General features: G+C 53.2%; 1 protein-coding gene across 1 annotated transcript; it reads left to right on the forward strand.

The window, feature by feature from the left end:
* Positions 1-362: 362 nt before the first annotated feature.
* CBX4 (chromobox 4) lies at positions 363-3,289 on the forward strand (the record flags this gene model as incomplete). Its single annotated transcript, XM_026065534.1, has 2 exons — positions 363-429; positions 1,013-3,289. Coding segments are annotated over 2 exons (1,405 nt in total), but the record flags the coding sequence as incomplete, so codon positions are not given.
* Between the last annotated feature and the right edge of the window lie 7,381 nt (positions 3,290-10,670).

A 10,670-nucleotide genomic window follows, 5' to 3' on the forward strand; every position in this document is an offset into this window, starting at 1 on the left:
GCAGGAGGCGAGAGCGGGGAAGTCGCCTCCCTCCGCGCCTGGTGAGGCGCGTGCTGCCTTCGCACGCTGGCCGTGTCCGAGTCCTGCGCACCCTCTGCAGGACCCGCTGCCCCAGCGCTGGCTCCGCACCTGCGGGCAGCCCTGCTAGCCCTGGCCCCCACGCCGCTGGCTGCAGGGGGGCTCCCCTCCCACCACCTCCTTCGCACTGGCTGTTAAAGCCAGCTCCCTGCACCCGTATGGGGACATCAGCACCGCAGGGGCACTCGGAGGTGCATGCCCTGGGGCTCCATGCACCGCTCGGCATGGGGGTCCGTGGGGCTGCACGTTCCTGCATGGGGCTCACTGTGACTGTGTTTCTGCAGGGAGCGGCAGGAGCAGCTGATGGGATACCGCAAGCGGGGGCCTAAGCCGAAGCCGCTCGTTGTGCAGGTAAACACGTGGTCGAACCTGGCGCCCCACATCTGCTGCGCAGCCTGTTTGCAGTGCAGCCTTGTCCCCAGGGAGCCTCTTTCAGTGGGTTTCATCATGCTGAGGAGCTGTGCGCAGCGCCCTGGGCTTTCCAAGGCCTTGGGGACCCCTGCTCCCCAGCTCTGAGCTCATCAGTCGGTCCCAGCCCCAGGAGTGGCCAGTGTCTTTTTGCTCCTTCCCCCGGCTGCAATGCAGACCCGCTGCACCCAGGTCCCTGCTCAGCCAGGGACTGCAAATGGGACTGACAGGCCACCTGCAAGCAGCTCTGCAGCTGTGGTCCTGTGTTCGGTCCATGTTCCCAGACAGCTGATTGAAGGGTGCTTTTTTTCTTTTTATTGCTTCATTAAGCTGGAGCAATGCACAGCCTGTAAGTGGGAGTGGGCCAGGGCTGTCTGCTAAAGTACACAGTGTCCCATAATGCGGCGTCCCGTAAAGAGAGCTACTAGAAGGGCAGCTATTCTACAACAGTGTTCAGCACCTGCAGGAGCACCAGTGCCTTGTCCGAGGTCCCTGGCTAACCTCAACCCCTGGCTTTGTGTTGCAGCTTCCCTCCTTTGCCCGCCGCTCGAACATCCTCACGGGGCTGCAGGACCCTGCTGTGGACAACAGGCCAAAGCTAGACCTCGGCTCCTCTGGCAAGAGCCAGCAGCACCAGTATGAACTCAATAGCAAGAAGCACCACCAGTACCAGCCCAACGGCAAGGAGAGCAGTATGAAGCACCAGTCCCACAGCAAAGGGAAGTATTACTACCAGCTGAACAGCAAGAAGCACCACCACTACCAGCCAGACCCCAAGATGTACGAGCCCCACTACCAGCCCACGAGCAAGGAGCCGCAGAGCCAGGCGTGCTTAGACAGTAACAAGAGCCCCATGGTCGCCCACCCAGACAAGTGGGCTCATGGCCCCACCAAAAGCTTGCTGGGCCCAGTCAAGAACCTGTCTGCAGAGAGCAAGAATGGGGCTGAAAAGAACCTGTCAAGTGGTACTGGGCCACCCCCTCGGGACAGGGTGACCAGCAACGGTCTTGGGGGCAAGATGAAGATTGTCAAGAACAAAAACAAGAACGGGCGCATTGTCATCGTCATGAGCAAGTACATGGAGAACGGGATGCAGGCTGTGAAGATCAAGTCTGGGGAGCCAGCCCGGAAGCGGGCTGCGGAGGAGAGGACTCCTAAGAAGGGTGGGGAAGAGAAGCTGGAGGTTTGGAGGAAGCCAGGGGAGGAAAGGGTGGTGGGCAGCAACTCTCTGAGCAAAGCAGAGGGTGAGGGGAGGCAGCCCTCTGCAGAGCTCGAGGAGAATCCCAGAAAGACTCCCCTGGCCAAGGAGCTGCCTCTTCCTCCTCCAGAGCAGCCCCTGCAGCTCACCACCAAACCAGACCTTGTGCCCTGGTCCCTGAATCCTGCACATGAGCACAGCCCTTCTTCCATGGGACTGAACCTCTCCAGCCCGAGCTCCCGGAAGCGCTGCCTGTCGGAGCCGCACGGGGACAGGGAGCCGGGCAAGAAGCGCCTCACCTCCCGGAGCATCAGTGCCCCCACATGCCTCAGCCCCGCCGCCCCGGAGAGGCCCGAGGCCCCTGCCCCAGCCGCTGCCCAGCCGGAGGTCATCCTGCTGGATTCGGACCTGGACGAGCCCATAGACTTGCGCTGCGTGAAGCCTCGGGCCCTCGAGGGCGAGCTGGCCGTGGCGCAGGTGAAGCCGGAGGCGCCGCTGGTGCCGGCGGAGAAGCCAGCCGCGGAGCCTCTGCAGCCGCAGGAGGCCGCGGAGGAGGAGGAGGCCGAGTCCCTGCAGGAATTCAAGCCCTTCTTTGGGAATATAATTATCACAGACGTGACCGCAAACTGCCTGACCGTGACCTTCAAGGAGTACGTGACGGTGTGAGGTGGGCTTGGGCTGCTCCCCATGGGAGGCGCCGGCCCGGCTGGGGGCTGCCAGCCCCCCAGCCGCCCCCCAAGGTACTGACGCCCCTTCCCCGGAGCCGGCGGCCCCCATCCCATCCCGTCCCGCGTCGCGGCTGCCGGGAGAGCCTGCCCTCGGCGCCGGAGGGGCCACCGGGCCGGCACAGCATGGCACGGCGGCCTCGCGCCATGCGGGGCGTACCCCGCTGCTGCTCCCGCCTGCCGCCGCCGCCGGCTGCCCCGGGACCTGCCGGCACTGGGACACGCGAGGATGGGGCCTGCCAGTTACTCAGAGTTACATAGTATTATATTTTAACAGTGCTAACTTGTCGAGTGATTCTTGCTCCCGTTTGTACGTGGTGTTATTGAAATGTATTGTTTGAGCTGAAAGCTGGTCTCTCTCCGACCATGCTAATATATTTATTTGTAGGTATTTATATAATGAAATATAAAGCCTAGATTTATGGAGTCCCTAGATCACCTTATAAACTATATCAAACGAATATTTTCTGTTCTCCTTTTTAACCATTGAGCATTTGTTAGTCTCGTTCCCTTGCCCTCCTTACAACCCGCAGGACCATCCCCCGGTATATATTTTTTGATACTGTACACATGTGGTGTTTCTATGTGCAAAAAAAAAAATCGTTATCTAAAGCTAAACAAGCTATTATAGAAATTGCTGCTATTAGAAATGTCTAAACTATAAGCTTCCAATTATTAATTGCTTGAATGTAAATATTAAATGGAGATGTTGAAAGTGCATTTGATGTTCTGCAGCTAGTGTAGATCGGATTGCAAAGCCCAGCTGTTCGTAGGTGGAGCGCGAGCTGCCAGCGGCGCTTCCTGGTCCGAGGGCTGTGTCATGGGGGAAGAAATGTATCATGCAATCATTGCAAAGGACTATAAACCTTTACAAAAACTACCAGGATTTGGAGTGCATTTGTTACTGCATACAAACGGTAGAGAAAGCCTCTGCGTGGGTGAGCAGTGGCTGGGGTGCCCTGGAGCAGGTGCTTGCAGGTTAAAATCGGACCTGAGATACAGAGCTCACTCTGTCTCTCGTGGGACAGAAGCAGCATATAAAATATTTCTGACTTTTCCCCCAAAGGGCAGAGATGAGCGTTTTGCAGTCTGCAGTGCGTAAAGGCCACCCCGTTTCCTCCTGGTGCCCTCCCCAGAAGACRGTGAGGCAGTAAAGCACATGCTTCTGCACCTGATTTAATCCTGGGCTTCCCTCTTTCTCTCAGCCGCGTAGATGAAGGGCCTTGCTTTTCCAAAGCAGAACGAGCTGTGTGAAGTGTGAGACAGCAAATCTGCAAGGCTTCTGGAAATGCAGGCTGGGAAGGTGGCTGCAGTGAAAGGGCAACTTCTAGTTATCAAAGGTCTAAAGCCGACACTCCGGTGTAATTATTCACAGCTTTGGGGCGGATCACAACTGGAAGAGGAATTGAACTTCTTCAGACAGCAAGATAGTCCAAACTTGACGAATAAGGCTGCAGACATCTCTGAACTAGATTAACAGTTGCTAGATTCAACTTCCTACACTCTACAGGACTAATTCTTTACAAAATGGCTTACATCAAGGTGGCAATCTAGACCTGTGCCCTTGGTGCCTGGCTGCATGCAGCTGAGATGCAGTATGCCGGCCGTGGCCTTTCAAGCTCCCAGTCAACCAGTTATTCGTTATAACGCTTCTGGGCAGATTTGAGTGTTCATGTAGTGACTTTCTTTTGAATCTAGTGCTTGCAAAACTGGCATCACTGGCAGCCTGGCTTGTCTTTAGGCTCTTGCTTGAAGTCGATTTCTCCGTTTTCCAGGGAAGATCTTAGCTGAAATATTGTCACTGCAGTTTAATGTGTGTGTGTGTAGGAGCCTCAAGCTTGTGAACAGCAGAACTGGTTTGTGTGAAGTGGACCTTGCAATTATATTAGAGCTGCTTGAAGACCTACCTGAATTGCCCTGTCAGKGTGCCTTAACCTCTGCCTGGAGGCACCAGGCGGGTGGGTAACTTGCCCTGCGGGCTTGATCCTCCCTTCCCGCTGCGGCGTGATGTGCGTTTGCCTGAGCCCCCCAAGCGGGTGCGTGGCAGTGCCCTTCTCTTCGAAGTAAAAATAACCCCCTCCAGCTTGTGCTGCCCACCTTTTGAGTCACCTGGTCTTCCGAGAGTTAATCGTAATCAGATAAATGTAAGTGTCATTTTGGCAACCRTCTCTTTTCAGACCTTGAGAATTATGTAGCACCCACAGAAAGATGGTGCAACATCCAGCCAGGTGTCATCGGCGAGGACCTAATTGCAGTGGGAACTTACCTGCATTAGCTTTGTCAGCCTAAGTATACATATAGGTGTTCCCATTCATGAGTCAGAATGCTTTTCCAAGGCAGCTTTGGTCAAATCAGAGGAAAAGCAATGGTTCTGTGTGTGGATGCTGTTTTCTCCGGTTTGGACAGCCATGGAAACTTGTATCAAGAAGGAACAACCTTGAATGTGGATACTGTTGTCACAGACCAGTTGTTTTTGTTCTGATGTAGCTGAAGTCTGCTCTTCAGGGTGTTCGTGCTGCGGTGGAAATGCTCGTGGGGGCTTACGCCATAAAACTTGTTTCATCGCAGTTATTTTGTTCAGCTTCTTAGTGTGGATGAGGTCAAAACTGGCAGCGGGGATCATCTGTTGTTTCAGTTGGTGCTCCAAAGTCGATGGAGGCTCGTGCCATGTGTATTTAGTGGCTGTGATTTTTCCCACCTGCATGGAGGAGACTGGGGACCCCAAAATCTAATAGCCTAATCCCGCATGCAGGGAGCAAGTGGAAATAGGTAAACTGTGATTAAAATCAACATTTTGCCTGTTAGCTGTGCTGAGTCTTGAGAGGGTTTTAATCAACTCTGCATGTCACTGGGACTGTGTGAGTGACAGGCGGCTCCAGCGGTGGAGGAGGGTGGATTGCACAGGTGTCAGGGCAGAAATCTGTGGGTCGTGCAGGTGAACCCCGGCCCCTCACTGTGCCCTGGGATGGTTTGGTGAGAAGCATTTCCCTGCCATCCCAGGCTTAGCTGGCAGAGCAGACGATCAGAAATAATGCATTTCCCTTGATTAATTAAGCTAATGGTTATCTGAAAACAAAAATGGCATGGAAGAAGAGACGCATGCTCAGAATGCAAAATGTGATTTATGAAAGAGGAAGTGCTGCTCGACAGACAGCAGCAGGAACCAGTCCAGAAGCAAGGGGCTGGGCAGGCGGGCTCTCTTCTGGGGCAGATTGTGTGCAAAATAACAACTTTTTCTTTATCCAGACAAAGGTAGATGAATCCAAAGGGGTTTCTCACAAATAAGAGCATGTCTCTTTTAAACGTGGGCTTGCAGACTCCTAGCCAAAGCTGGAGCAGCACTGCTTCGATCACAAACAGGGTCAACAGCCTCCTCTCTAATCTGTAGGTGTGTGTGACTCTTAACAATTACTAGCTGTTTGCAGGTTTACAATTAGCTTAACTCATTAACATTTTAAAAAATGGACTGTATTGTGTCGCCAGTCTTTAAGGAAATAATGTTCCTCTAAGTGTGTGCTTTCTGCAGCTTCCTTTCCCTGCACTCACCACTGCTCCATTAGCTGCAGGAGCACCTAAAATATTGTCTCTTTTGGCAGTAGCTGTGGTTTGTTTGAGGCACCATTTCCCGGAAACCACATAGCCAGATATTTCTTACTTTAATAGTTTGATCATGTTTATCACAACTCCAGCAGCTTCCTGTGCAGTGAAAGGTGTGATAAGTAGTTACTGGTTTAAAAGATACACTCTCCATTTGCTTTATGCCAATTGGCTGAGAAAAATGAAGTGTTTAGGGTATAAATTACTTATTTATACCATGCTCTCGCTCTATTAAGTGCATCAAACCTAAATGTCTGTTACAGAGAAAATTAATGTGAAGTCCACTATGACTTCCAATGGTTATCAAAGTGGTACAGGATGAGCAGTACCATCACTGCTCTCCATTAGGAAGAACGGGTGTACGCTACATTTAATGTGTTTCCCAGGAATACGTTAACCTCTCTTTGGTTTGGATATATTCCAGACAAACATTTGCTGATTTAAAAGGAGAATTTATGTTTGTATTTTAGCTCTTCTAAAAGGGTCTGTTGCATCCATTTACACATGGCCGCTGCTGTAGTGAGAGAGAAGGAACTGCAAATTTGCTCTGTAAAGCTGGTTCTCCCTCCCTGGCAGTTGTGCTATCTGTATGTTTGGGCCATTAACAGTGTTTCAGTCCTAGCTGCCTGCCCCCCCCCCCAGCCAAACCCCATCACTGTGTTTACTGCGGCCCCGTGTTAAAACACCCCCTCGTGATCTCAGGAGCATCGGTGTGCTCCCCACTCTGCGGCGCGCAGGAGCTAGGGTATCCTGTGGGGAAAACACAGCACCCCGGGGTGCTGGCATGTGAGCGGCCGTCAGGATGGGTCCCGTAGGCTTTACAGGAGGGGTTACGTCTATGGGATGAGGATCCTCTTTACGGAGCAGGCTGTTAGATAAATACACGTTATGGAACTYGTGTCTCTCACTCAGAATCAGAAACAGCCTTGCAGGGACTGGGAGGAGACGCCAGGATCCAAAATGGGAATGAGAGAGAAGCTTCTGCCTGGTGGAGAAGGGGTATAAATGGCCTCGTGCAGTGGAAAGTGGAGGGATTCCCAAGGCAGCATGCCCTGTGCGCTTTCCTTAACACGTGTGGGGGGGGAGGAAGCTCCTCTAGCCAGTCACTGCATGCATTTTGGGGGGGGGGTCTCTTATTTCTCCTGTTCTTCTCTGTCACATCCCTGTGTGCCATAGGGAGCTGACTGCGTGACTTCACTGTTGTGTGTCGTGGCCTCAGTGTCCCTCTGTCCCGTTTGGGAACTCAGCAGCAAGGTAAAGCATTCATGGTCCCGTGAGGGGGGGAAGAGCCCGGTCCAGGCTTGTCCCCATGAGGCTGCGCAGTTTGGCCTTGTGTGTGTTGGCTGCAATAAACCACTTTAACTGAAACGGTAGCTAACCGGCCTGTGTGCTCTGTGAGCCAGGSTAAAGGCCTGTCTGCAGGATCCTCACCGCGTGCTGGTAGCGGCAGGCTGGCATCTGGAGGAGATCGCAGCCTGCCTTGCAGCTGCGGAGTCGCCCTGCGCAGGGTCTGCAGCGGGAGGAGAGCTGCACGTCTCCGCCTCGCCGGGGAGGAGACGCTCGGTTCAGCGCGGCTGGACCAGGTTCGGCAGCAGTGGCCCATCCTCAGGAGCGCGGAGGTGCCAAGAGGGGAGCGGATGGGTTTTTCCCCATGTTACTGCATCTGCTGAAGAGATTTTTTCCGTGGGCAGGGCTCCCGTCCAGGTGAGCCGCTGCAGGAAGGATGGAGTTTGGGGACAGTCTTCAAGTGCCAAAGTGGAGCAGTTGCACGAGGAGGAGTGAAAGCAGCTTGGGGATGAAGGCTTCCCTCGGCTCTGCCCCGGACCCACAGAGCCTCCCTCGCCTCGTCCGCGCCGCGGGGCTGTCTCCGATCTAAACAGTCGAAAATGCCTTGCAGTAGGAAATCCTCAATCTCCTCCGCAGATAAGATCATTTGGATTCAGACCAGATTTCGTACAAGATCTGTGTCGGGAAGGGACGACCACAAGGACGTTGCTCTGTTTACGTTTTCCCCAGAAGAGGAAGAAGGCTCCATAGTGACGGGCACAGCCTAAACTGCCTCTGAGCCCTCCCAGAAMCGCCGCAAGCAGCAAGCGCCTCTGAAGGACCCTGCACGCAGCAAAATGCTTCTCTCTGCACCGTTGTATGGAGAGAATACAGTTAAAAACAAAACGGTGCAGGCACACTYGCTCGTTAATGAGGTATCTGCCACCAGCGATATCTGATCTAAATATGGTTTTGCAGCATAACCCTGACTTTGGCAAAGTTAGCRTGGAGGGGAAGAATGGTTTTGTGAGCAAGACAGTCACCTGGACTGAGGAGATGCGGGCTCGGCTCCTGGTGACCTTAGCAAAGACAAGGTGTCTTTCCGCCTGCGTTGTYCAGCTGCGGAGAGGGGTGCTATGGCTTCTGCCCTCTCCGCGCGCCCAGCGAGGGGCCCCCCTGCCTCCTGCTGGGAGGTTGGACGACATGAGAGAGGGGCCGTGTTTGCTGTAGCTGGACATCAAGCAGCCAGCCGGGGTGGGACGATGGAAGGAGACACCGTCCTGGTTGTGTAACTCCTCGTAGGAGCCATCCTTATGTCTGCCAACCTCATGTGCGCTGTGGTGGTGTTATTCATGATGGACCTTTGGGTGCAAACAGGAGAGAAACCCTTGTCTCTGTAATAATGGGAGTTTGGGGCAGGTGCTGGCAGGGGCTGAAGGCAGCCGGGGTCTCCTCTCCCGCTCAGGCTGGGAGCTGTCGGTGCCTCCCTTCAAGAGGTCAAGATACCAGTATCGTTCAGGGAGCAATTTGCAGGCACCTCCTGAAGTCATTTCTCAGAGCGAGCCATCCGTTCAGCTGACACCTTGATGTAGTTTAAAGCAAACTGTAAACATGAAGATTTATTTTTATCGAACTAACAGGCATATAAAACATGCTGTGCAATGCAGCACAGTCTGGTAGGAAGCACCCTGAATTTCAGGAGTCTTGACTTTGGYGTGCCTGGCTCTGTGTCATCCCTTGCCAGCCCTGCTAATAGCAGGCATATGTGGTTTAAGGGGCAGGGAGAGAAGGAAACTTAATCATTAACTGCCAGACCCTCCAGAAGCCCTGTCAAACACCAGAACCTTTCTTTGCAAGGAACGGTTTTGGCACCAGAAGGAATGACAGTCCCTGACCCAGGCCAAGCTGTTGTGATACATCCCAGGCAGTGTTATGGGGTCTGTAAGCCAGTAAGGTACTGGGAAGGGAGGTATGGCTGCAAACTGCACCACTYGCATTTTCCATGGGGTTTAAAACATTGCCATGGCCCTAGTGCGGATGCAGTTTCTGTGGTGTAGGCATGTCTCAGTCAGAAGCGCCTAGTCTGAGCAAAGAAAGGGAATAACCTAAATCTTTAGAAGGCATTGTTGTTGTGCTGTAGCAACTAGAGCAGAAAAATGCTACGGATACAGAAAATAAATTAAGCAGACTTAGTTATTACTATAAAATGTATTAACCAAATCCAGGCTGCCTGAATGGAGGGGCTGAGCTGACAGAGCTGTAACAAACATGTGCTTCATGTCAGACATAAAGACTGTATAGAGCACAAATCCTTATTGTGCCAATGTAAAGCTATATCTCGTGTTCTCCTACGAAGCAGATGGAAGCTCTGTCTTCATATTCAGTAGGGTTTTCCTTGGGGTTTACCWTCAGGTATTCACTGGGGTTTACAAGGAAATGTCCAGTAACAGCTGTGAAATGAGCCACAGCCCAGCTCTTCCACGGGGAGCAACCTGCCCTTGCCTGGAGTTTTTGCAGGAGAAGGGCCCCTAAGTCAGCCCGGTTTGTTCCTTTTCCCCATTTGTTGTCCTCACAGCTGAAACACAGTGTRGGGAGTAAATCTTTCATTTATGAAACACAAGAATAGGAAAACCAAGCTGACTCAAACTTCAAAAGTTACCTCTTAGCTGGAACTAAATATGGAAAATTGCAGACCACGACCCGGTCTAAGAAAGTTGTGAGCAAGAGAGGCCAGAATGGAAATTAGGACTCAACATTTCCTCTCTGTCAGGTGCTCGCCGTGGCTGGTGTCACGTGTGTCAGGGTGCATGCTCCGGGCCCAGGGAGGCAGCCCAGGTCAGGACGGGCCCATCCGGCCCGCGCCGGGTGATGCTCCCACGTGCCGCATCACATCAGGGCCAGCCGCTGCCTGCCGCCAGCGCGGACCCACGCTAACATCCCAGCGCCAGGCTTGATACAGGAGCTATTTAAAACAGCTTTAGAGATCAAGAAACTAGCCTCAGCACTTGGGTGCAAATATCCTGTTTTACAGAAAGAAGAACGAGGCTCGGCAGGAAGGGAAGGGAAGCGTGTCGTTTTAAAATGGCCACGGTCGGCTGCAGCTGTGGGCTCTGCCATGCTTTAAGGGTTAACCCCCCCAAAAGGCATGCCGGGAAGTAGGAAGGCAAAACTGTACGGAGAGTTAACTTGTTCTGTGGGGGCGGGTGAGGCTTCGCGGGGCTCTGGGCTTCGGGAGGGTRCATCCTCCGAACATCACAGGGCACCGTTTGCGCTGCCTCGCAGCGCCCGGCTGCCTCGCCACCGTAAGCCCTGCGTTAGGGAGAGCGGAGTTAAGGCTGGTTAGCCCACAGAGAAATCTTGAAAGCAACCTTTTGTGCGAGTCTGAACACTGCGATTTC

This window comes from Apteryx rowi, unplaced genomic scaffold (genome assembly GCF_003343035.1).
Source record: "Apteryx rowi isolate R43461 unplaced genomic scaffold, aptRow1 scaffold_1026, whole genome shotgun sequence".
NCBI lineage: Eukaryota > Metazoa > Chordata > Aves > Apterygiformes > Apterygidae > Apteryx > Apteryx rowi.